We start from the raw sequence: 27,048 nt of genomic DNA on the forward strand, positions 1-27,048 counted from the left end.
AATTGAATATAGTCTAATGGGTGAGAATATTATCACTTGTGAATGATGCCCAGTGTGTGCAGTCTAAAGAAAAACAGCGCATGCATTATTTTAAAACTTTTTCAGCTCATAAGCCTATACGTTTTGATAAGGTTTGTATCACAGTTTGTATCATGGCCAAATTACTCAAAGCGTAGCCTATAAGCCTAGGACCCCTGGAACAGGGTTGGAGAGCCCATAGCCAACAGAACTTGGTGAACCGTGTTCTTATAAGCCCAGTCATTGCGCCATGGCGTGTGAACAGAGTTTTGACTGGCCACCATTTAAAAGAGGATCCCAGCTTTCTTGTGATGCTATATTTATTGCTCAATTCTTAAAATTAAGCACATTAATCCTCTTTATGACCAGTGTAGCCTACCTGGCATATACAAAAAATTCAATCGCACGTAACGTTCTTTCTATTTGAGTGCAGGCTACAGATTTTTTTTGTGTGGGCCATTCTAAAAATAAAAATGCACAAATATGTAAACACCAGATTACATTGAGAATAGTCAGATAATATTCTCAACTATCAAGTACTTGTCAAATTGTGAATGAGAGACTGATGAAGTGTGTGCAACCTGAACTCTTTTCAAATCATCATTAGTCGCACAACTAAAGTTGCATACATAACTACATATTCAGCATATAGAAGGACCTGTTTCAAATGATCACTTTGTTAACCACAACACAGAATAGCCATTTGTGGGCACACCCTCTGAAGTCAATATCCTTTCTATTATATTCTTCTTCCTATCAAATAATGCCACGGAATTCTAAGAAAATCCTGTAAAAATAATTAGTGTAGCCCACAGCCATATGGCAGAGCCAGATCAGGGCCTAACATGAGGACAACTCAAAATATGCTGTTCTGTTCTTCGGTATAGGTTACATTTTCTTCATATAATGGTTCTTTAGATCTACTTAAAATAATTAATTTATTGTGATGGTGTAGGCTATATTAAATGGATTTATTAGACTTTTTAAAATGCAGATGTTCCAAAGATCTGCATCAGAGTTGCTTGTAGGCTATGCGTGGAAGCCCAAAGATGCTAAATGTTTTGTTATTTAAAAGGAATATTACAGTGAGACAGGCAGTTATTTGCATAACAGTTACCGGCTGATAAAATGTCATGACCGACAATTTCATCACCGCTTGCTGGCGACACTGATTTATTTAGAATTCAAGGCACACTTAACCAGCATGGCTAAAACGGCATTCTGCAGCGATACGCCATTCCATCTGGTTTGGGACTGTCATTTTTCAAGGGCTATTTGACCAAGAAGGAGAGTGATGGAGTGCTGCATCAGATGATCTGGCCTCCACAATCACCCGACCTCAACCCAATTGAGATGGTTTGGGATGAGTTGGACCTCAGAGTGAAGGAAAATCAGCAAACAAGTGCTCAGTATATGTGGGAACTACTTCAAGACGGTTGGAAAATCATTCCAGGTGAAGCTAGTTCAGAGAATGCTAAGAGTGTGCAAAGCTGTCATCAAGGTGGCTACTTAGAAGATTCTCAAATATAAAATCTATATTTGTGTAACATTTTTGTTTACTACATGATTCCATGTGTTATTTCATAGTTTTGATCTCTTCACTATAATTCTACAATGTAGAAAATAGTAAAAAGAAAAGAAAAACCCTGGAATGAGTAGGTGTCCAAACTTCTTACAGGTACTGTATCTCATCTATTGTTCACTCACCTGAAGCAGAGAGAGAGCCCAGATTCTCCTGAACTTCACACAGCAGAGCGAGGATCGCGAGATCAACACCCCCACCTGGTACAGTGTCTGGTACCTGAAAACACACACACACACACACACACACACACACACACGAATAATGTTAATAGCTTTACACCACTTAATCAGAGAAGTTTACATTCACCTTAGCCAAATACATTTTAACTCAGATTTTCATAATTCCTGACATTTAATCCTAGTAAAAATTCCCTGTTTTAGGTCAGTTAGGATCACCACTTTATTTTAAGAATGTGAAATGTCAGAATAATAGTACAGTGATTTATTTCAACTTTTATTTCTTTCATCACATTCCCAGTGAGTCAGAAGTTTATATACACTCAATTAGTATTTGGTAGCATTGCCTTTAAATTGTTTAACTTGGGTCAAATGTTTTGGGTAGCCTTCCATAAGCTTCCCACAATAAGTTGGGTGAATTTTGGCCCATTCCTCCTGACAGAGCTGGTGTAACTGAGTCAGGTTTGTAGGTCTCCTTGCTCGCACACGGTTCTTCAGTTCTGCCCACACATTTTCTATAGGGTTGAGGTCAGGGATTTGTGATGGCCACTCCAATACCTCGACTTTGTTGTCCTTAACATTTTTGGGATAGGGGGCATTTTCACTTTTGGATGAATAGCGTGCCCAGAGTGAACTGCCTCCTACTCTGTCCCAGATGTTAATATATGCATATGCATATTATTATTAGTATTGGATAGAGAACACTCTGAAGTTTCTAAAACTGTTTGAGTATAACAGAACTCCTATGGCAGGCAAAAACCTGGGAAAAATCCAACCAGGAAGTGGGAAATCTGAGGTTTGTAGTTTTTCCAATATACAGTGTCTGTGGGGTCATTTTGCACTTCCTAAGGCTTCCACTAGATATCAACAGTCTTTAGAACCTTGTTTGAGGCTTCTACTGTGAAGGGGGTCTGAATGAGAGGGGAATGAGCCAGGTGTGTGGCAGAGTGCCATGGGCTTGTGACTTTGCGATCATGTGAGAGTTACCTCGCGTTCCATTGCTTTTCTACAGACAAAGGAATTCTCCAGTTGGAACATTAATACATTTTTATGTTAAAAACATCCTAAAGATTGATTCTATACTTCGTTTGACATGTTTCATACGACCTGTAACGTAACCTTTCGAGTTTTTGTCTGGACGTAGTGCTCGTGCCTCATGAAGATGGATTACTGGGTTGAATATGCTAACAACAAGTCTCTATTTGGACATAAATAATGGACTTCATGGAACAAATCAGTCATTTATTGTTGAACTGGGATTCCTGGGAGTGCCTTCTGATGAAGATCATCAAAGGTAAGTGAATATTTATAATGTTATTTCTAACTTCTGTTGACTCCATGGCGGATATTTCTTTGGCTGGATTGGGCACTGAGCGCCGTACTCAGATGATGCTTTTTCCATAAAGTAAAAAAAAAAATCTGACACAGCGGTTGCATTATGGATATGTCTATCTTTAATTCTGTGAGTAACACTATCTTTTATCAATGTTTATTGAGTACTTCTGCAAAATCACCGGATGTTTTGGAATCAAAACATTACTTCACGTAACGCGCCAATGTAAACTGAGATTTTTGGATATAAATATGCACATTATTGAACAAAACATACATGTATTGTGTAACATGATGTCCTATGATGAAGATCAAAGGTTAGTGATTAATTTTATCTATATTTCTGCTTTTTGTGACTCCTATCTTTGGCTGGAAAAATGGCTGTGTTTTTTTTTTTGACTTGGCTATGCACTAACAATCATATGTTGTGCTTTCGCTGTAAAGCCTTTTTGAAATCAGACACGATGGGTAGATTAACAAGAAGCTTCTTTCATTTGTTGTATTGGACTTGTTAATGTGTAAAAGTTACATATTTCCCAAAAATATTTTTGAATTTTGCACACTGCCTTTTCAGCAGAATGTTGTCGAGGGGGTTCTGCTAGCCTGCCCTAGAAAGGTTAAGCCATTTTGCCAAAACTTTGGAAGTATGCTTGGGGTCATTGTCCATTTGGAAGATCCATTTGCATCCAAGCTTTAACTTCCTGAATGATGTCTTGAAATGTTGCTTCGAAATATCTATATAGATGTCATCATGACGGAGGAACATTTTTTTGTGAAGTGCACCAGTCCCTCCAGAAGCAAAGCACCCCCACAACATGATGCTGCCACCCCCGTGCTTCACAGTTGGAATCCTCCCCCTTTCTCCTCCAAACATATCGATGGTCATTATGGCCAAACAGTTATATTTTTGTTTCATCAGACCAGAGGACATTTCCCAAAAAAGTACAATCTTCGTCCCCATGAGCAGTTGCAAACCGTAGTCTGGCTTTTTTATGGCGGTTTTGGAGCAGTGGTTTCTTCCTTGCTGAGTGGCCTTTCAGGTTATGTCGATATAGGACTCGTTTTACTGTGGATGTAGATACTTTTGAACCCGTTTCCTCCAGCATCTCCACAAGGTGCTTTGCTGTTGTTCTGGGAATGATTTGCACTTTTCGCAACAAAGTACGTTCATTTCTAGGAGACAGAATGAGTCTCCTTCCTGAGCGGTATGAAGGCTGCATGGTCCCATGGTGTTTATACTTGCGTACCATTGTTTGTACATATGAACGTGGTACCTTCAGGCATTTGGAAATTGGTCCCAAGGATCAACCAGACTGGTAGAGGTCTACAATAATTTTTCTGAGGTCTTGGCTGATTTCTCTTGATTTTCCCGTGATGTCAAGAAAAGAGGCACTGCATTTGAAGGTAGGCCTTGAAATACATCCACAGATACACCTACAATTGACTCGAATGTTGTCAATTAGCCTATCAGAAGCATAAATCCATGACATCATTATCTTGTATTTTCCTAGCTGTTTAAAGTCACAGTCAACTTAGTGTATGTAAACTTCTGACCACCTGGAATTGTGATAGTGACCGATAAGTGAAATAATCTGTCTGTAAACAATTGTTGGAAAAATTACTTGTGTCATGCACAAAGTAGATTTCCTAACCGACTTGCCAAAACTATAGTTTGTTAACAAGAAATTTGTGGAGTGGTTGAAAAACGAGTTTTAATGAATCCAACCTATGTGTATGTACATTTCTGACTTCAACTGTAAATGCTACAAAATCCACCTTCTTCACAATAAGTGTATCTAGATCAGTTGATTGACGTATAACATTTGCAACTGATTGAGGTGCATCCAACGCCACATCTTCTCCAACACTGTGGCCTCTTGCCCCATCAACTCTTTTCAAAACCTCCACATAGGAGATTTGCTGTACAGCCCTGATCCTTGACACCTCAACCTCTTTCACCATAACAGGGCACTGAGGGAATTCAGGAATATAATCCCCACCACAATTGCAACATTCAATAATGTCTGCATACACTTGACACGTGGCCAAATGTTTTACACTTCTTGCATTGCATCGGGTTTTGCACAAACACTCTCACAAAGTATATTTTACAGTGCATTCAGAACAGTATTCAGACTCCTTGACTTTTTCTACATTTTATTACATTGCAGCCTTATTCTAACATGTATAAAAACATATTCCCTCATCAATCTACACACAATACCCCATAATGACAAAGTGAAAACATGTTTTTAGAAATTTTAGCAAATTTATTACAAATAAAAAACAGAAATACCTTATTTACATAAGAATTCAGACCTTTCCCTCCATCCTGTTTCCAATGATCATCCTTAAGCGGTCTCTTCAACTTGATTGGAGTCCACCTGTGGTAAATTCAATTGAATGGACATGATTTGGAAAGGCACACAGCTGTTTATATAAGTTTCACAGTTGACAGTGCATATCAAATAAAATAAAATAACATTTTATTGGTCACATACACGTGTTTAGCAGATGTTAATGCGGGTGTAGCAAAATGCTTGTACTTCTAGTTCTGACAGTGCATGTCACGTTCTGACCTTTATTTCCTTTGTTTTATATTTATTTAGTATGGTCAGGGCGTGAGTTGGGTGGGTAGTCTGTTTGTTTTTCTATGATTTGGGTATTTCTATGTTTCGGCCTAGTATGGTTCTCAATCAGAGGCAGGTGTCATTAGTTGTCTCTGATTGAGAATCATACTTAGGTAGCCTGGGTTTAACTGTGTGTTTGTGGGTGATTGTTCCTGTCTCTGTGTTTGCACCAGATAGGACTGTTTTTTGGTTTTCCACGTTTATTGTTTTGTAGTGTTCGTGTTTATCGTTTTTTCATTAAACATGAGTAACCACCACGCCGCATTTTGTTCCGCTTCTCCTTCACAACAGGAAAACCGTTACAGAATCACCCACCACAACAGGACCAAGCGGCGTGGTAACGGGCAACAGCAACAGCAGCAGCAGGAGAAGGAACAGAGGCAGCAGCAGTAGGAACAGCAACAGCGAGGTCAGGATTTCGGGACATGGGAGCAGAATCTGAACTACACAACTTGGGAGGAGATAGACAGGTGGGCGGTCGACCCAGGGAGAGTGCCGGAGCCCGCCTGGGATTCGATGGAACAGTGCGCGGAAGGTTACAGGAGAATGACGTTGGCGAAGCAAGCACGGCGGCGCGGACGGAAGCCCGAGAGTCAGCCCCAAAAATGTATTGGGGGGGGGGGGGGGGGGCACAGGGGGAGTGTGGCAGAGTCAGGAGTCAGACCTGAGCTAACTCCCCCCATTTATCGTGAGGAGCCAAGGAGGAGCTCAGAACCAGAGCTGGTGCTGGAGGTGAGCGAAGCAGAGACTGAAGGAGTTAATGGGGAAATTGGAGGAGAGAGACATGAGGGAGTTGCTGGTTAGGTGCACGAGGCACGACATTAGCCCGACGGAGCGTGTCAGGGATTTAATGGCACCGGGGTCAGCTCTCCATACTCATCCTGAGGTGCGTGCGAGGGGTCTGGTGAAGACTGTGCCAGCCTCACGCACCAGGCCTCCTGTGCATCTCCCTAGCCTTGCACGTCCTGTGCCATCTCAGCACTACAGTGCTCCTAGCAGTGCTAACCGTGGCGGGCGTGGTGCTGGTCAGGCACCGTGTTATGCAGTGGTTCGCACGGTGTCCCCAGTACGCGTGCTTAGCCCGGTGCGCTACATCCCAGCTCCCCACATCTGCCGGGCTAGGGTGGAGATCCAGCCAGGGCGGTTGGTGCCAGCCCTGCTCTCAAGATCTCCAGTATGCCTTCAATGTCTGGTCCATCCAGTGCCACCTCCACACACCAGCCCTCCGGTGGCAGCTCCCCGCACCAGGCTTCCTGTGCGTGTCCTCGGCCCAGTACCACCAGTGCCAGCACCACGCATCAGGCCTACAGTGCCTCCCGCCTGTTCGGCGCTGCCAGAGCTCCCGCCCCTCAGTCCAGAGGCGCAAGAGCCCCTCATTCCAGAGGCGCCAGAGCTCCTTAGTCCAGCGCTGCCAGAGCCTTCCTCTCCAGCGTCGCCGGAGCTTCCCGTCTGCCCAGCGTCATCTGAGCTTCCTGTCTGCGCAGCGCCATCTGAGCCTCCCGTCTGCCCAGCGCCGCCTGAGCCTCCCGTCTGCCCAGCGCCGCCTGAGCCGCCCGTCTGCCCAGCGCCGCCTGAGCCGCCCGTCTGCCCAGCGCCGCCTGAGCCGCCCGTCTGCCCAGCGCCGCCTGAGCCACCCGTCTGCCCAGCGCCGCCTGAGCCGCCCGTCTGCCCAGCGCCGCCTGAGCCTCCCGTCTGCCCAGCGCCGCCTGAGCCTCCCGTCTGCCCAGCGCCGCCTGAGCCGCCCGTCTGCCCAGCGCCGCCTGAGCCGCCCGTCTGCCCAGCGCCGCCTGAGCCGCCCGTCTGCCCAGCGCCGCCTGAGCCGCCCGTCTGCCCAGCGCCGCCTGAGCCGCCCGTCTGCCCAGCGCCGCCTGAGCCACCCGTCTGCCCAGCGCCGCCTGAGCCACCCGTCTGCCCAGCGCCGCCTGAGCCACCCGTCTGCCCAGCGCCGCCTGAGCCACCCGTCTGCCCAGCGCCGCCTGAGCCACCCGTCTGCCCAGCGCCGCCTGAGCCACCCGTCTGCCCAGCGCCGCCTGAGCCACCCGTCTGCCCAGCGCCGCCTGAGCAACCCGTCTGCCCAGCGCCGCCTGAGCCGCCCGTCTGCCCAGCGCCGCCTGAGCCGCCCGTCTGCCAGGAGCCGCCAGTGCCGCCAGTCTGCCAGGAGCCGCCAGTGCCGCCAGTCAGCCAGGGGCCGCCAGTGCCGCCAGTCAGCCAGGGACCGCCAGTCAGCCAGGGGCCGCCAGTGCCGCCAGTCAGCCAGGGGCCGCCAGTCAGCCAGGGGCCGCCAGTGCCGCCAGTCAGCCAGGGGCCGCCAGTGCCGCCAGTCAGCCAGGGGCCGCCAGTCAGCCAGTCAGCCAGGAGCCCCTCAGCCCAGAGGCGCCAGAGCCCCTCAGCCCAGAGGCGCCAGAGCCCCTCAGCCCAGAGGCGCCAGAGCCCCTCTGTCCCGAGCAGCTGCACCTCTGTCCCGAGCAGCTGCACCTCTGTCCCGAGCTGCCCCTCTGTCCAGTGGGGTCATTGAGAGGGGTTGCCAGGGTTAGAGAGCCATGGAGGCGGACAATGAGGCGGACTAAGACAATAGTGAAGTGGGGTCCGCGTCCCGCGTCAGAGCCGCCACCGCGGACAGATGCCCACCCAGACCCTCCCCTATAGGTCAAGGTTTTGCGGCCGGAGTCCGCACCTTTGGGGGGTGGGGGGGGGGGGGGGTACTGTTACGTTCTGACCTTTATTTCCTTTGTTTTGTATTTATTTAGTATGGTCAGGGCGTGAGTTGGGTGGGCAGTCTGTTTGTTTTTCTATGATTTGGGTATTTCTATGTTTCGGCCTAGTATGGTTCTCAATCAGAGGCAGGTGTCATTAGTTGTCTCTGATTGAGAATCATACTTAGGTAGCCTGGGTTTAACTGTGTGTTTGTGGGTGATTGTTCCTGTCTCTGTGTTTGCACCAGATAGGACTGTTTTTTGGTTTTCCACGTTTATTGTTTTGTAGTGTTCGTGTTTATCGTTTTTTCATTAAACATGAGTAACCACCACGCCGCATTTTGGTCCGCTTCTCCTTCACAACAGGAAAACCGTTACAGTGCAACAATATCTAACAAGTAATATCTAACAATTTCCCAACAAATACCAAATTCACACAAATCTAAGTAAAGGAATGGAATTAACAATAAATATATGGATGAGTAATGTCAGAGCGGCATAGACTAAGATACAGTAGATAGTATAGAATACAGTATATACATACGAGATGAGTAATACAAGACATGTAAACATTATTAAAGTGGCCAATGATATCAAGTCTGCGTATGTAGGCAGCAGCCTCTCTGTGCTAGTGATGGCTAACAGTCTGAAGGCCTTGAGATATACGTTTTTTTTTTTCAGTCTCTCGGTCCCAGCTTTGATGCACCTGTACTGACCTCGCCTTCTGGATGATATTGGGGTGAACAGGCAGTGGCTCTGATGGTTGTTGTCCTTGATATGTTTTCCCTTCCTGTGACATCGGGTGCTGTAGGTGTCCTGGAGGGCAGGTAGTTTGCCCCCGGTGATGCGTTGTGCAGACCGCACCACCCTATGGAGAGCTTTGCGGTTGTGGGCAGTGCAGTTGCCGTACCAGCCAGTGAAACAGCCCAACAGGATGCTCTCAATTGTGCATCTGTAAATGTTTGTGAGGGTTTTAGCCTACAAGCCAAATTTCTTCAGCCTCCTGAGGTTGAAGAGGCGCTGTTGCGCTTTCTTCACTACACTGTCGGTGTGGGTGGACCATTTCAGTTTCTCAGTGATATATACACAGAGGAACTTAAAACTTTCCACCTTCTCCACTACTGTCCCATCGATGTGGATAGGGGGGTGCTTCCATTGCTTTTTTTTTGTTGATGTCCACGATAATTTACTTTGTTTTGTTGATGTTGAGTGAGAGGTTATTTTCCTGACACCACACTCCCAGAACACTCACCTCCTTCCTGTAGGCTATCTCGTCGTTGTTGGTAATCAAGCCTACTGCTGTTGTGTTGTCTGCAAACTTGATGATTGAGTTGGAGGCATGCATGGCCACGCAGTCATGGGTGAACAGGTGTTGAAGGAATTTTGTCAATATTGACTAAATAATGTATACATTAGGCATAGAGTTATAACTCACAGAGTTATATGTTGTCTATTAAGGAATATGTTGGTACATAGGCAAAGAGGAAGGGTCAACAGACAACTCGTGACCACAGTGAAAACTAACAACAGGAAATATGTCTGGTCCCCAACCAGGGTGGGGAGAAACCGTTGGGTGTGCAGTAGATTGTGTAACATATGGTAGCAGAAGATAAGCAATGTATGTGTTGGAACGGAATTGAAAAACAGCTTTGTCATGGTCCAGGAGGAGGAGAGACATTTTCGTAAGACATGACGCAATGTGGGATATATAAAACTGATGTACTTTGTGATTATGTTCAGTACTCTTGAGAATAAACGCTATTAATTGATTTTGAGACTGGTCTATGTCCATTTTATGCAAATAAGTATCTTACACATTCTTAGAAACGGACAGAGTGTTTTAATTGAATTGATTAACATATAGGAATAAAATTCCTTTAACAACAGGGAGTACAGGAGGGTGCTGAGCACGCAACCTTGTGGTGTCTGTGGGGTCATTTTGCACTTCCTAAGGCTTCCACTAGATGTCAACAGTCTTTAGAACCTTGCTTGAGGCTTTTACTGTGAAGGGGGGCTGAAAGAGAGGGGAATGAGCCAGGTGTCTGGCAGAGTGCCATGGGCTTGTGACGTGCGTTCATGTGAGAGTTACCTTGCGTTCCATTGCTTTTCTACAGACAAAGGAATTTTCCAGTTGGAATCTTATTGAAGATTTATGATAAAATCATCCTAAAGATGTCACGTTCTGACCTTAATTCCTTTGTTTTGTCTTTGTTTTAGTATGGTCAGGGCGTGAGTTGGGTGGGTTGTCTGTGTCAGTTTTTCTATGATTTTCTATTTCTGTGTTTGGCCTGGTATGGTTCTCAATCACAGGCAGCTGTCAATCGTTGTCCCTGATTGAGAACCATATTTAGGTAGCCTGTTTTCGATTGTGTTTTGTAGGTGGTTGTTTTCAGTCTTTGTGTGTGTACACCAGACAGAACTGTTCCGATGTTTCTATGTTGTTTTGTTATTCAGTGTTCAGTTTACTTTATTAAAAAGATGAACACGTACCACGCTGCGCATTGGTCCTCGCCTTCTTCCCAAGACAGCCGCTACAAAAGATTGATTGTATACTTCATTTGACGTGTTTCTACGACGTGTAATATAACTTTTTGGACTTTTCGTCCGACCTTTCGGCTGGACCTGCCCGCATTTCGTGAGTTTGGATTTGTGAACTGAACGCGCTAACAAAAGGAGGTATTTGGACATAAATGATGAACTTTATCAAACAAATCAAAAACAATTGTGGAACTGGGATTCTTGGGAGAGCATTCTGATGAAGATCATCAAAGGTAAGTGAATATTTATAATGATATTTCTGAATAATGTTGACTCCACAACATGGCGGATATCTAAATGGCTTGTTTGGGCTCTGAGCGCTGTACTCAGATTATTGCATGGTGTGCTTTTTCCGTAAAGTTCTTTTGAAATCTGACACAGCGGTTGCACTAAGGAGAAGTTTATCTAAAGTTCCATGTATAATAGTTGTATCTTTAATCAATGTTTATTATGAGTATTGCTATAAATTGATGTGGCTCTCTGCAAAATCACTGCATGTTTTGGAACTACTGAACATAACACGCCGATGTAAAATGAGATTGTTGGATATAAATATGCACTTTATCGAACAAAACATACATGTATTGTGTAACATGGAGTCCTATGAGTGTCATCTGATGAAGATCATCCAAAGGTTTGTGATTAATTTTATCTATATTTCTGCTTTTGTTGACTCTTCTCTTTGGCTGGAAAAATGGCTGTGTTTTTCTGTGACTAGGTGCTTACCTAACATAATCGTTTGTTGGGGTTTCACTGTAAATCCTTTTTGAAATCAGACACTGTGGCTGGATTAATGAGAATTGTATCTTTAAAATGGTGTAAAATACTTGTATGCTTGAGGAATTTTGTTGTCTTGAATTTGGCGCCCTGCACTTTCACTGGCTGTTGGCGGGGTGGGACGCTACCATCCCACATTTCCCAGAGAGGTTAATGATGAGCTTGGAGGGTACTATGGTGTTGAATGCTGAGCTATAGTCAATGAACAGCATTCTTACATAGGTATTCCTCTTGTCCAGATGGGATAGAGCAGTGTGCAGTCTGATGAAACCAAGATTGAACTCTTTGGCCTGAATGCCAACCGTCACGTCTGGAGGAAACCTGGCACCATCCCTATGGTGAAGCATGGTGGTGGTAGCATCCTGTGGAGATGTTTTTTCAGTGGAAGGAACTGGGAGACTAGTCTGGATCAAGGGGAATATGAACGGGGCAAAGTACAGAGAGTTCCTTGATGAAAACCTGCAATATGACAACGACCCTAAGCACACAGCCAAGACAAAGCAGTGGCTTTGGGTCAAGTCTTTGAATGTCCTTGATTGGCCCAGCCAGAGCCCTAACTTGAACCCGATTGAACATCTCTTGGGAGACCTGAAAATAGCTGTGCTGCGATGCTCCTCTTCCAACCTGACAGAGCTTGAGAGGATCTGCAGAGAAGAACGGGAGAAACTCCCCAAATACAGGTGTGCCAAGCTTGTAGCGTCATACCCAAGAAGACTCAAGGCTGTAATCGCTGCCAAAGGTGCTTCAACAAAGTGCTGAGTATATGGTCTGAATACTATTCTAAATGAGATTTCCATTTCTATTATTTATTTTTTAGCAAAGATTTCTAAACCTGTTTTTTCTTTGTCACTATTAGTGGTCTGAATACTTTCCGAATGCACTGTATATCCAACTTTACATAGGTTGGTAGATACTCTACATCAAACATTAATAATATACCTAGTGACTTCAAAAGGGTTTCCCAAAGGAACTTCAATTTTAGCACTTTGTGTTTCATTCTTGGACTTCACTGTTCACTCATCTTTCTCACTGACTGTAGTCGACGTGCTTTCCGCTTCAAATAACACTTCTGATTCCACCATGTCAACTTCCTCCATCCGGCTCAAAGTTACATTCCTTCATCAATCAAAATCGACAACACAACAGCCCACTTTCTAGGACTAAATTACATTGTTAAATACATGTGAGAATTGCTTTAGGAAATGCAGTTCAAATGTACAGTATTGAATTGAGTGAAGTCTGACGGTAGTCACATTTGGATTTGGTCCTTTCTAATTTGCCCTATCTAGCGACTATTACCCCCTGGCCTCCACCTAAAGCAACCATTAACATACAAAATGGAGGTGAAAAGAATAGTGTGTGTGTGTGTGTGTGTGTGTGTGTGTGTGCAAATTGTAAGCTACAAGTAAGCTACAAGTCATTGTGTCTGTCATTTGGTTGGATGGTAACTGGAAGGGCTATGGGTTGTTGGTGACTACTGTCTGTAGTTCTGCTTGTCCGTGATGCTGCAGGTGAGGTCAGAACATTATTTATCAAAAGATAATAAATCAATAAATAACTAATTCAAAGGTTTTTCTTTATTTGTACTATTTTCTACATTGTAGGATAATAGTGAAGACATCAAAACTATGATATAACACATGGAATAATGTAGTAACCTAAAACGTGTTATACAAATCAAAATATATGTTCTATTTGTCACGACTTTCACCGAAGGTGGCTCCCCTTCCCGTTCGGGTGGCACTCGGGCGGTCGTCGTCACCGGTCTCCTAGCTGCTACCGATCCCTTGTCCCTTTTTCGTTTTGTTTGGACTAATTGGTTTCACATGTTCCTTGTTTGGGGTTTTGGGTTGGGGTTATTTAAGTTCAGTTAGCCCGCCTGTGTTCGTGCGGGCTTGTTTGCTGTTTTTGGTTCAGGAGTGTCCTGTCATTGATTTTCCGCTGTACAGCATATGTACCGGTGTTGTACATTTTGGTGTGTTTTACGCCTGTGTTCGGTGTTACCCTCTTTTGTTCGCTGTGATTGTTCCGGAATAAATGTTTTTCCCGAATCCTCTGCTCTCTGCGCCTGACTCCACACCCATCACTCTTCGAACCCTGACAATATTTGAGATTCTTCAAAGTAGCCACCCTTTGCCTTGACGACAGCTTTGCACACTCTTGGCATTTTCTCAACCAGCTTCACCTGGAAGGCTTTGCTGCATATACTGAGCACTTGTTGGTTGCTTTTCCTTCACTCTGCGGTCCAACTAATCCCAAATGATCTCAATTTGGTTGAGGTCAGGTGATTGTGGACGCCAGGTCATCTGATACAGCACTCCATCTCTCCCCTTCTTGGTCAAATAGCCCTTACACAACCTGGAGGTGTGTTGGTTCATTGTCCTATCATTTGTTTTTCAACCAGATGGGAGGGCGTATAGCTGCAGACTGTTGTGGTAGCCATGCTGGTTAAGTGTGCCTTGAACTCTAAATACATCACAGACAGTGTCACCAGCAAAGCACCCCCACACCATAACACCTCCTCCTCCATGCTTCACGGTGGGAACTACACATGCGGAGATCATCCATTCACCTACTCTGCGTCTCACAAAGACACGGCGGTTGGAACCAAAAATCTCAAATTTGGACTCATCAGACCAAAGGACAGATTTCCACTGGTCTAATGTCCATTGCTTGTGTTTCTTGGCCCAAGCAAGTCTCTTCTTCTTATTGGCTTCGTTTAGTAGTGGTTTCTTTTCAGCAAATAAGGCTCCCAAGTGGTGCAGCGGTCTAAGGCACTGCATCTCAGTCCAAGAGGTGTCACTACAGACACCCAGGTTCGAATCCAGGCTGTGTCACAACTAGCCGTGATTGGGAGTCCCATAGGGATGCGCACAATTGGCCCAGTGTCGTCCGGGTATTGCTAGTGTGGGCCGTCATTGTAAATAAGAATTTGTTCTCAACTGACTTGCCTAGTTAAAATAAAGGTTACATTTGACCATGAAGCCCTGATTCACAGTGTCCTCTGAACAGCTGATGTGTATGTTACTTGACTCTGTGAAGCATTTATTTGGGCTGCAAATTCTGCGGCTGGTAACTCGAATGAACTTATCCTCTGCCGTAGAGGTAACTCTGGGTCTTCCTTTCCTGTGGCGGTCCTCATGAGAGCCAGTTTCATCATAGCACTTGAAGAAACTTTCAAAGTTCTTGAAATTGACCAGACTGACTGACCTTCATGTCTTCAAGTAATGATGGACTGTCGTTTCCCTTTGCTTATTTGAGCTGTTCTTGCCATGGTCTTGGTCTTTTACCAAATAGGGCTATCTTATGTATACCACCCCTACCTTGTCACAACACAACTGATTGGCTCAAATGCATTAAGAAGGAAAGAAATTCCACAAATTAACTTTTAACAAGGCACACCTGTTAATGGATATGCATTCCAGGTGACAACCTCATGAAGCTGGTTGAGAGAATGCCACGAGTTTGCAAAGCTGTCATCAATGTAAAGGGTGGCTACTTTGAAGAATCTACAACAAGAAAATATATTTGGATTTGTTTAACACTTTGTTTTGTTACTACTTGATTCCATATGTGTTATATCAAAGTTTTGATGTCTTCACTATTATAGTAAAGAGTAAAAATAAAGAAAATCCCTGTAATGAGTAGGTGTGTCCAAACTTTTGACTGATAATGTACATATTGTAATCATGCAGGTTAATTGTTCTTAGGCCGGGATTCAGTCCATGGAGCGCTGAGCCATTTAAAGGTAACCAGGCCTTGCCTGGTTCCTCTCTATAGTAAACACAAACTCTGGTTGAAAACTAGAAATGTCAGTGGACACTATTTCTTTAATTGAATAGCTTGAGATAGAAATATCACCTCATCTCTCTTTTTGAGAATTTGCATTCTGAAAATAAAATAGAACATGATTTTATCAGTAACCCAGATGAGCAGCCTGCTATCATTGGAACTGTTAATCAGATTGCACATGTGTAACATTGATGTAATCTAAGCATGGACGTCTATAAAGCTGGACTTCAGTCAGTCAGTGTCTATCCATCAAACAGCCGTCTGGTTGGTTGGATACTGACAGGAAAAGCTATGGGTTTTTGGGGACTACTGTCTGTAATTTTGCTGGTCCAAGATGCTGCAGGTGAGGTCAACAGAAATGTATTAATTAAAAGAGCATCAACTCGTTTTTAGCTTGCTTGGTCCACAGTAACTATTACATTCATCAGATAGTGACGACATTTTTTTTACTGGTGTTTTAATTTGAGCATCATTAGCCTACATATTTGGGCATGTACATAATTGTTTTGCCATCCACTAGAACAAAGAACTTCAAGCATATCTCTCTGTTTTGGCATTAGTGACCACTAAGGGCTCGATTCAAACCATATTTATAGCTCAGATTTAAATGTAATTTCCAACTGAGACGACATGTGTAGCATTTACCGTGGCATGAATGCAGCTTCTGCTAACGCGGGAATATTGCCTTAAAATGTATTGCACTTTTGTGCAGCTCTTCAGCGCTTCGAATATCACCACTACATATAAATACTTATCACCACTATATCCTTTTAAAGGGGAAATCTGCAGTTGCTACATCCAATTAGGACGTATAACTTAAGCTGATTCTTGAAGAATATCACTTAATAAATGCCTCATGAGGTGAGTTTGGGACCCATCAGAACCCAAAGCTTATTTTACTCCAATGTTTTGCAAAGTAAATGTAAACAAACATTATATAGCCTCAAATCATGTTTAAAACCGTAATTGTGATATCATAGATGGTCAGTCCTTGCATCCAGAGCTCTGTCTGTGAATTTGAAAGTGGTTACAATCCTCCAGCCCAATCCCTCCACTTTTTACCGAGACAGGGGTGGGGAGGATCACTTTGTTATTATTTCAACTGCTCAGATGTTCTAGTGCGGTGGCACTAATTTCAGAGTTCTGACAGGAGCAAAGTATCAAATGCAGAGTGTTTGTACATGAAACAGTGTCACAGTCTGGCATTCTTTCCACCCTCCATCTCCTCCCTCTCTAGAATCGTTTGTGCCCCAGGCTCGGAGCTCTATCGCGGGGGGAAAGGATGCTCAAAAGGGCAGCTGGCCGTGGATAGTCTACCTTTTAATCACTGATGATACAGGCATCTTTAGCTGTGGCGGATCCCTCCTTACTGAGGAATGGGTGCTCACCGCTGCACACTGTGTTGACCCGTAAGTGTGTTTGTGTGTGAAGGAGGTTTGCATGTTGAACTCATTATCGTGTCTGCAGCCAAAATGACGTTTTTTCCATGGTTGTAATTTTCTTAACGTGTCTACAAGCAGAAAACCAGTTTACCAACTAGAATGACATCATTATAATTTCAAAGGCCAAATTTGCTTGCTGGAATAGAACCGAAAGATTTGTATGAAATATATCAATGTCTGTGTAATGTTTCAATCCAACCTGGACTCAGGGGTAGACATAACAGAGTAAACGTAAATCTGAACCATGCCGATTAGTATGATGTTACGTTTCGTATGGTATCTATTCATTTGTGGATGTCCATCATCCATTTTGTATGATATGTTACAAATGACAATTCATATGATATGTTAGGAATTGCAATTCGTACAATATGTTACGAATTGCAAGTCCTACAATATGTTATGAATTTTCTAAATGTTTAGTAGCAAGGTAGCTAAAAAAGTAGTAACTAGTTGCAAAGTTGCTAATAAAATAAAATGCTACCGTTGTCTGTGATAAGATCCGTGATAAGATTCAAACACACCTTTGGGTTAATTCACATTACAACCATCCTACTTTCGTTTTTTGCCTTAAGTAACATATCTTATGTAACCATATCAAATGTAACATATTCTAATTTCAGTGTCCTGGATTTAAATGTACTATGTTACACCTAGTCTATGAGACCAGGCTGTTTTACCTGTCTGCATGTGTATTAGGAATGACAACCCTATTCCAGACAATTCCTTCATTCGTCTGGGGACACACAGCCTGAATGAGCCATCAGTGTTTTATCGAACCATCTCACGCATCGTCAGTCACCCACAGTACCAGCCTTTTGACCTGCTGCACGACATTGCTTTGGTGAAGATGAGAGAAAAGGTGTCCTTTTCCTCCCTGGTGAAGCCCATGTCCCTGCCCAAACCGAGTGATAACTTTGGCCCAGGGTCGAAGTGCTTCGTCGCTGGCTGGGGCGATGTCGGGAACAATGGTGAGCAAACACACAGCAACACCGATATACAAACACTCACAGTGCCAGGTTCTAAAGCATAGCTTTGGTTGGTTTGGTCTTGATTGAATGTCAGCATTAAATTCTGTGGGCGACATTTTAGTAGTGTAAAATGATTTACCACAAACCTCATTATAAAGCTGGTGGTTCCAGCATTGAATGCTGACTGGCTGAAATGCTGATTGGATATGACCCCCCAAAATGTTTTACCTTTCTAATTATGTTGGTAACCAGTTTATAATAGCAATAAGGCACCTCTGGGGTTTGAGGTATATGGCTAATATACCACAGGTAATGGCTGTATCCCAGCACTCCACGTTGTGCATGGCCGGGGTATATTGGCCATATATCACACCCCTTCGTGCTTTATTGCTTAATTATAATCTGGCAGTGTGATTTATAAACTTTTATTTACTCAGAGGAACCCAATTGAGACCAGTTTCTTCTTTTCCCTCCCTCCAGTGAAATTGTCTGGTAATAGGACCCTCCAGGAGCTGAAGTTGCCCATCGTGAAACGAAGCACCTGTAAGAAAAAGTTTCCGGACCTCACTGACAACATGCTGTGTGCTGGCTCCATAAAAAGGAAAGACTCCTGTCTGGTGAGTCTTCTTTCCTGGTCTCCTGATTGGTACATATACATGTTTTATACAAACACAGACCCTCCCTCTGCAATGGTTTTCTTCTGGGGAAAGAGAGGCAAACCAAAATGCAGCGTGGTTAGTTTTGTACATCTTTAATAAAGATGAAAGTACAACAATCTACAAAACAAGAAACGTGGAAAAACCAAAACAGTCCTATCTTTTTTTTTTTTTGAAAAAATAATTTATTACATTCAATACCATTCATTCTTTACAACTCATAATTTTCATTCATACTTCAATAATGGTATTTTAATGTAACTAAACAAGAAACCCCAAACAAAACCTCAGGGGAGCATCTTCCCTCCCCGTCATCCTACAAACTACCTTTCCCTATCTCCCCGTCCCTAATCTATCCTCTTACAAATCTAAATGACACCCAGCCCTAAACCCCCCCTTCCACCTCTCCCGGGCAGCATGCTGCCCCCACTTCCTCTCCTCCCTCTTCATCCTCCCCTTCAAATCTCCTTCCACCCTCCTCACTATCCCTTCCACCCCCCAATCTCTCCCTGTCTTCACCATGTTCTGCCTGGCTTCCCACAGCCCCCGTTTAAAGAGACTCATGAGAAGCCAGAGCAGAAACCTGTCCCTATCCGTCCCTCTCGCTCTCCCTACACCTCTCTCTAACCTGGCCCACGTCAATACAAAATCCCCCCTTACCAAACCTAACAACACCCGTGCCCTAGCCCATACTACTCCGGCAAAGGCACAGTCCCAAAAGACTCCTCCCTGCCACAAGAGGATCTTGGACAGGTGGGGGATTGCACCAAACTATACCGGTACATGATGGAACGTACCGGCAAGCACTTATGGAGGCTCAACCAATTCAGGTCCTTGAGCCTGTTGTCCAGACCCCGCACCTGCACTCCCTCCCAGACCACTTCCGAGATGCCCACTACAGGCGCCAGACTCCCTGCCTTTCTGACCTCCTCGTACAGGTGCCTGTGATCTAAACCTACTCGGGCAACTTCAACCTCAGGGTGCGCACGCAGCCACTTGGCCGCATGACCAAAGTGCCATGGCAGCTGTTCCGCCCGAGGACCCGTGTTAGACCACACCATTACGCTTCTCGCCTGATACGAGAAGAACACCCGCAGGAGGTAACCGGACGGGTGTATCACTGGATGAGCAAGCTCCGTTAACAAGAAAGAAACAAAAATTGCGTCCAGCTTGAGGGGGAAATGTGGTACCCCCCTACCTCCCTCCCCGATGGGACAGAGCATGCGTGCCCTGGCGACCCACTCGCACCTGCCACTCCACATGAACTGAAACACAAGCCTCACTAGAGGCCTCCTCAGACTAGCCGGCAATGGGTAGATGTACGCCAAATACAAATGAGACGGCAACACATCCACCTTTAGGACCAGGACTTTGCCCATAAAAGACAAATACCTAGCCTTCCACATTGCTAGCTTCCTCTGTACCACTGCGATACGCATGTTCCAGTTTAGCGTCGCTGAGCTGGAGGTCTCAAAATGGACCCCGAGAATCCTCAGGGCCCCCTCACAGAGAGATAACCCCCCGGGCACATCCGTTCTACCACGCCATCTTCCGAAAAACTTGACGGAAGACTTTGCATGGTTCAGAACTGCTCCCGACGCTCGGGTGAAATCCCCAAAGATGGCAAGGGACCTTGTCAGGCACGAGTCCTTGCACAGCAGCAAGGAAGTGTCGTCGGCGTACTGCGTCATCTTAACACGCAGCCCACCACTTCCAGGGATCAACAAGCCTTCCACCCCTGTGTCTGCCCTAATGGCAGCCCCCAGAGGCTCCATGTACAGAACGAAGAGGAGAGCCGAGAGTGGGCACCCCTGCCTGACCCCAGACGAGAGGTCAAAAACGTCACCCAAGTGACTATTTACACTAACTCAGCACCCCGCTCCAACATATAATGTACGAATCCATCCTATGAACTTCTCCCCAAATCCTAATCGACCTAACACTCTGAATAAAAAGGATCTATTCACGCGATCAAAGGCTTTCGCCTGATCTAGCGCTGCTACCATTAAAGGCAGTCCTCTATCTTCAACCCAAGCGATGGAGTCCATGATTAACTGTAGGTTCCATCTAATAGAGCGGCCCTCTACTCCGCACGTCTGATCCTCATGGACGACGTAGGGAAGGGCTGTGCGCAACCGGTCTGCTAAAACCTTTGCAAGTAGCTTGTAATCTACACACAGCATGGTCAACGGCCGCCAGTTGCCAAGGTCTGTTACTTCCCTATTCTTATATAAAAGTGACAGCACACCAACAGCCATTGATCCCCCCGGGACCCCCGTCTCAAGGATGGCCTTCAAGACTTCGAGGACCACTGGTCCAAGTATACCCCAAAACTTGAGATAAAACTCAGCCGGCAGCCCATCCATCCCAGGCACCTTCCCTTTTCCCATCCTCCTAAGAGCGCTCTCAACCTCTTCTAGTGAAATCTGGGCCTCCATCACTTCTCTAATGTCCTCCGGCAACCGCCTGGACAAGTGTTCTAAAAACACATTTCCCTGCTCTACATCTATTTCCCTTTCCTTAAATAAACATTGGAAATGATCAGTTGTCACCCTGACCATATCCTCTGGTTCTCTAACTATACTACCATTTTCTTCCCTAACGCCATGCATTACCTTCCTACTCTGTCTGGCCCTAACCGACTTAAAGAACATAGCAGAACAAGTCTCATTGTGTTCTAGAAAGCCACTATGCGCACGCTCCAGGAAAGCTCGAGCCTTCTGCTCTTGCAACTCCCTGAGCTGCGCCTTTAGGGTTGCGGATCTCTCCCAGTCAAACGACCCGCAGAGGTTGCCTGCCTCGTACTCGAGTTCAATTAACCTTTGGATACGATCCACCTCCCTCCTCTCCTCCCTTTTTTCCCTCTTGCAATACCCTATTATAAAAGCCCTAATCCTCACCTTAACTAATTCCCACCACTCTAACACCCCCTCGCACATGGACCGGAGGCCTTCAAGCCTCCAAAAGAAACCAAAAAACCCGTCAACAAAAGCCTGCTCCTCCAGCACATCCCAATCTAACTTCCAGTACTCCCTACCAAAGAGGCAGACTGGCGACCCCACCTGCAGAAGCACCCCGTCGTGATCCGAAAAGAAAACAGGCAACAGCCGCCCAGACAACTTACCCAAAGACCTGGGTACAAAAATATAGTCGAGCCTCCGCGCAACCCCCCTGGAGTTGCGCCATGTAGGACCGGCCATTTTCGGAGTAGTGTGCAGGCCACCATCAACCAGACCATGGCAAGCCATTAGCCCGGTGATGGCGCCTGCACTGCTATCCCCCCCTATTCCTAAATCTGTATTAAAATCCCCCCCTATCACTAATTTCCTATTTGTGACACACAGGGGCGCCAGACAGTCCACCATCTCCCTCCTGTCTGCCACCACCTGTGGCCCATACCCACCACTAATCTAAATTTACAATCCCTTGTTGTGACATCCACCCCTATAACCCTAACCTGCATCACCACAAAAGAACCCTCCACTTTTACCTCCCTGTGCCCACACAAAATCCCTACCCCCGATGAGTGCACCCCCCCAATACCCCAAACCGACTCCCCTTTGTCCCACTCCTTCTTAAACCTACTAACATCCCCTCCATCCCTCAGGTGAACCTCCTGTAAAAAACAAAAATCAAACCCCACACCCTCCAAATAACTAAAAACCGCCCTCCTATTAACATAATCCCTTAAACCCCTTACATTTAAACTAACAAAAGTAAAATTAGACCCCATGAAAGAATAAAATAGAAACATGTAATACACTCAAATACTAAACCCAGACAGAAAAAAAACAAAAACAGGAGACTCACCCGATGCTCCCCTGCTTCATATCTACCGGTGATAACACCATCCGTACTCCCGACGTCCCCCCCTCTTCCTCCATCTCACCAACCCAGGATGCAGGAATAGTGTTTGGCTCCGGGGTGCCCTGCACCCTGGGTCTACCCCCACACTCCTCCCCCTCCCCAGCGCTGCAGCTGTTTTGGAAAAAAATAGGGGAGGCTGAGTCCCCAAACAAAAAACTCCCCACCTCCTCCTGCACCCAGTCCTGAGACTTGTTAGGTGTGTCCCCACACAACAAAAGTTGAGGGCCTGGGGAAACCAGCAGCAACCCAGAGGTTTCTCCCACCCCCATCACTCTCTTGACCATCCCCTCCCTCTCACTGTCGGCCAAATGCACCCTCCTCTTCATTCTCTTCTTTGGTGATGGCGGCAGTGGAGAGATACCACCCCCCCCCCCCCCCCCCCCCCCCCGCCAGTTCCTCCACCATACCCCTCATCTCTTCCACCAGGGCACTTTCCCCCCACTCCACTTGCTCTTCCACCATCTCCTTCTCCACCACTCCTCCCTCGCTTTCTTCTCTCTCATGCTCCTCCACTCGCTTGCCTTCGCCGCTTTTCCTGGTTCTCCTACTCCCGTGTCTTCCGTTTCCTTCTCTCTTCCATCCGCCACTTCTTGCTCCTCCTCCTTCCTTGCGACCCTCCCCTCTGGACCTGTACTCTGGTCATGAGGCATTCTTCCTTCCCCTCCTCTTCTTCCCCCATCCCCCGCTCCTGCTCCCCCCAGCCACAGACGCGTATGACCTCTGACGAGCCGGACACCCCCGCCACAGGTGTGCTAACGAGCCACACCCGTGGCACGCCTTAGGCTCGTCACAATCCTTCGCCTCGTGCTCCCCAGATCCACAAAATCTGCATTTTCTTGGGCTGCACGAGGCGAAGATGTGGCCATAGGCCATACAGCGCCTGCGAAATGGAGGCTGACGTGCATAAAACAATGTCCCCCTGTCAGCCCCCAGGGAGAACATAGCAGGAGGATGGAGGTAGCCACCATGTCCCTTTGGGTCCTCCCTGAGGAGGGCCTGGAAGCCTCTCCTCCCATTCCAAAACCCAAGGGAGTCTTTGAGGTGCCTTGCTGAGGAGACGTTATCCATGTATCTCCCCAGAAAGGCCCTCACCTCTTCGTCCTTAACGTATGGGTTGTATATGTTGACAGTTACAACCCTAAAGTTGTTCCTCGCCAGGCTTGTTATTTCATAGTGGCTCATCGGCCTCTCACCTCCCACTGCTCTTGCCCTTCTCAGGATATCATCGTGTTTCTCCTCTGTATATAGTGCCACGTCGTATGCTCCATCCAACGAGTTGCCTTGGAAACAAAACACGTCCTTCACCGTCAGCTTTAGAATCCCCATCAATATTATCCTTCCAAAAGTTTCCCGTCCTAAAGGCTCCAACTCCTTTTCCTTCCAAGCAAACCGAATCGTGTTGGCCAGCCAAATCCCAGGGACCGACCGTGTATTTTGCACCATCTCCGCAAGGAGAGTGGCGCTCGTTCTCTTCTCTTCCAAAACAAGGAAAAAAGAAAAAACCAAAGTGACTGAGCCTATCTGGTGCCACAAACACAAAGACAGGAACAATCACCCACAAAACCCAACACAAAACAGGCTACCTAAATATGGTTCCCAATCAGAGACAATGACTAACACCTGCCTCTGATTGAGAACCATATCAGGCCAAACATAGAAATAGACAAACCAGACACACAACATAGAATGCCCACCCAGCTCACGTCCTGACCAACACTAAAACAAGGAAAACACACGAACGATGGTCAGAACGTGACACCCTCTCTCTCTCTCACACACACACACACACACGTGGGCACACACACTAGGGATGCGCCAGTCCCCGTGAGGCGGGCGGGTTTAGGGTCATGAAATATTGTTAATTATTCAACAAATGTTCAAGAGGGAAAAAAAGGAACTGTACAGAGCATTCTCTATATTTTTGGGTAAGGTTCTTAGATTTTTCACTTTATCACATTATCAGCTGGTTGTGGATGGGTTATAAGCAATTGTGGGTAGGTGCAGGTGAACAAACAGCTGACCCACATCACTGACACACACACACACGCTCTTTCTCTCTCTCTATCGTTCTCTCTCACATACACACGCACACTTACTTGAATGTTGTAAATGTATGTTTGTGTTGTTTTCTTGGTTCTACAGGGGGACTCTGGTGGGCCGTTGGTTTGTCGCTCATCTGGTGTGTTGGTCCAGGTGGGAATCGTGAGTTTTGGGGATATCAATGGCTGTGCTTTGAAAGGCTTCCCTGGAGTCTACACCCGTGTGAAACGCTACATGGACTTCATCAGCGAGACTATAACCTCAGACAGACAGGCTTCTGCTGAGGCCTAGGTCACCATGAAACACTGTCTGTTTTACAGTCCATATCCCCCTCTCGCTCTGTCTTCCCTTTCTCTTCAGTTCCCTATTGAGCCAAAGTCCTTACTTGAGATGCAGATGGAAGTGATTTAAAATGACAAGATATTGGTATTGATTGTGAATTACTTTGTGGTTTTATTCTTTACCAGACCTTTAAATTATTTTCCAATATATTTCAAAGTATTTAGTCAACTCTTCCTTGAAAATACAAGATGTTGAATCTGTATTTGAAATATTTATTTGAAATATTTAAGTACTCTATGCATTTGAAACCAGGTCTGTTTGAACACAGGGGTATTTGTAAATGTTTGGAAACAAGTAATTGAAAATAGTTTAAAATATAATGTATAGAAAATGATTAGAAAATATACAGAAAATACATCTTTAAAATATAAATACTTTAATAAACATGTATTTGAACCCAGGTCTGTTGTAAAAAAAAAAAAAGTTCAATGACTTACTGGCTATGTCCTTTTCAATAGTAGCTCCTTAGTAAACTGCAAGCATCAACCCTTCCGTTTCAGTTTTTTTTGTGTGAGAGTGTCACAAAATAGAAAGTGACTTGTTCTAGAATCTAGGTTGAGCGGTATGAAGCAGCGACCAGAGCTAAGGTCCTCTCTTATCATCTGGGCCAGGGATTTCGATATCAAAGTATACAGCAGGAGAGACAGGGGACATCCTTGTCTGACATCCATGATCTCTACATGCCAGGCATGTGCACAGATAGGGCTCCACCAGTGCTCAAGCCTTTTGCCCATACTATGAGTAAGGGCCCTTTTGCCCTTCTATCAGCTCGTAATTTTTTTTTAGTTGATTCATTACTTTATAGTGTCTTTAAAAATATAGATTTGATATGTAACGAATTGCACAAACTATCGCATTTGTGAATCTTATTTGTGAATCTTGAAAAATATCTCCTCCCCCACACTCCCACCTCAAGTGTGCACTTGCCTGACTTCTGCATGTAGTGCGATGTACAGTAATTGGCTATCCGGTGGTGAGTTTGAATACTGGTAGGCTACTTTTGAGTTGGCCCTGTCATGTATGTCTTGTACTGTTATGGACAGAGAAGGGGGCAATTCACTTGTTTGTTAGTAAGCGGCAGATGCAAACTCAAATCAAGTAAAACATTGTTTGGTTTGACAGCATAGCTAACTAGCTAGCTAACTAGCAGATTTACATCATAATGATCAGCTGATAGCCTCTTTTCCCAATGTCACTCTTTATCCCACTGGGCACACAGTGGTTCAAATAACATTGTTTACACGTCATTTGAATGAAATTATTTTGAACTAATGTGGAATAGACGTTGAATTGACGTCTGTGCCCAGTGGGACGTCTCTAGTTATTACCCTACTAGGAGTCACTGGCATGAGTGTGTTGTTGCATTAGATAAATAGGTCATTGCAACAAAACAAAAAACAATTTGATACAGAAACAGTTTGTAAATGATGAATTTTGAGTTGTGAATTTTCTGGCTGCATTTTTCATTTTGAGAACCTGCATCCCCAAAGGTCTGTGTCTGGCCATGCTACATGCAGCAAAGTTTAATGGGATCGTGGTGGAAACTAGTGATGCACCGATATGACATTTCTGGCCGATACCAAACTACACTGGTAAGCGATATAAAGATTTGTTGCGGCCTTTTAAGCATTCTAGTACAGTTAAATAGTTAACATACACATGGACGCAGCGGTCTAAGGCACTGCATCTCAATGCAAGAGGAGTCATTACAGTCCCTGGTTTGAATCCAGGCTGTGTGGGAGTTAATGGAATGTAACTAGGTGCAGCTGCCATGCTGAGGAAACATATTAACAATAATTAACTTGACAGGAAGTAGTAAGGACAATAATTACATTGGCCAGATGGAGAAATGGTGACACCTAGTGCATTTACCGTAGGATAACATGCCAAAGATTACATTAAGCTAATGTACATGAGTGCATTTGTTACACCTGGACATACTAATGTCAGGAGTACGTGGAGAGAGGATGGTAGCAAAATGACCAACATCTGAAACATAAGTGTGCAATACATGTATTATTATTTTGTATGACATAAGGGGTCCCGCCACCATTATAATCTAACCCGAAGCAGATGTGGGCATTATTGGGCGTGAACAAGCAAAGAACTTGGACTCAAAGATAATGGTGGCGAGAGGAGGAGGGGAGTGATTTCATTTACATATGGGATGTACCAGGATGTAAGGATGT

At 45.2% G+C, this 27,048-nt stretch overlaps 3 protein-coding genes across 4 annotated transcripts in view; 1 reads left to right on the plus strand and 2 right to left on the minus strand.

Annotated features, from left to right (window-relative positions):
• cln3 (CLN3 lysosomal/endosomal transmembrane protein, battenin) overlaps window positions 1-27,048 on the minus strand; it is a 175,591-nt gene that overhangs the window by 105,328 nt on the left and 43,215 nt on the right. The window lies entirely within an intron of this gene.
• Window positions 1-27,048, minus strand: part of LOC118937821 (battenin-like) — a 154,646-nt gene that overhangs the window by 4,696 nt on the left and 122,902 nt on the right. For both annotated transcript variants that reach the window (XM_090192970.1, XM_090192969.1), the window contains exon 3: window positions 1,726-1,819. In XM_090192970.1, coding sequence (XP_090049096.1) covers window positions 1,726-1,819 — 94 coding nt within the window. The remainder of the gene's footprint in view (window positions 1-1,725; window positions 1,820-27,048) is intronic.
• On the plus strand, window positions 15,692-25,345 carry LOC110539103 (tryptase-2). Its single transcript, XM_021626079.3, has 5 exons — window positions 15,692-15,884; window positions 16,779-16,950; window positions 17,683-17,954; window positions 18,435-18,571; window positions 24,620-25,345. The coding sequence occupies exons 1-5, from the start codon at window positions 15,746-15,748 to the stop codon at window positions 24,806-24,808; spliced, it is 909 nt and encodes a 302-aa protein (XP_021481754.3). The 5' UTR covers window positions 15,692-15,745; the 3' UTR covers window positions 24,809-25,345.

This window comes from Oncorhynchus mykiss, chromosome 12, assembly GCF_057628025.1.
Source record: "Oncorhynchus mykiss isolate SJ-2025 chromosome 12, ASM5762802v1, whole genome shotgun sequence".
NCBI lineage: Eukaryota > Metazoa > Chordata > Actinopteri > Salmoniformes > Salmonidae > Oncorhynchus > Oncorhynchus mykiss.

Bases quoted from the DNA above. Each gene is read 5' to 3' on its own strand.
- LOC110539103 (XM_021626079.3), top strand. From the start codon at position 15,746: ATGGACGTCTATAAAGCTGGACTTCAGTCAGTCAGTGTCTATCCATCA. The intron at 16,951-17,682 runs GTAAGTGTGTTT...CATGTGTATTAG, and splicing joins GCTGCACACTGTGTTGACCC to GAATGACAACCCTATTCCAG. The intron at 18,572-24,619 runs GTGAGTCTTCTT...TTGGTTCTACAG, and splicing joins AAAGGAAAGACTCCTGTCTG to GGGGACTCTGGTGGGCCGTT.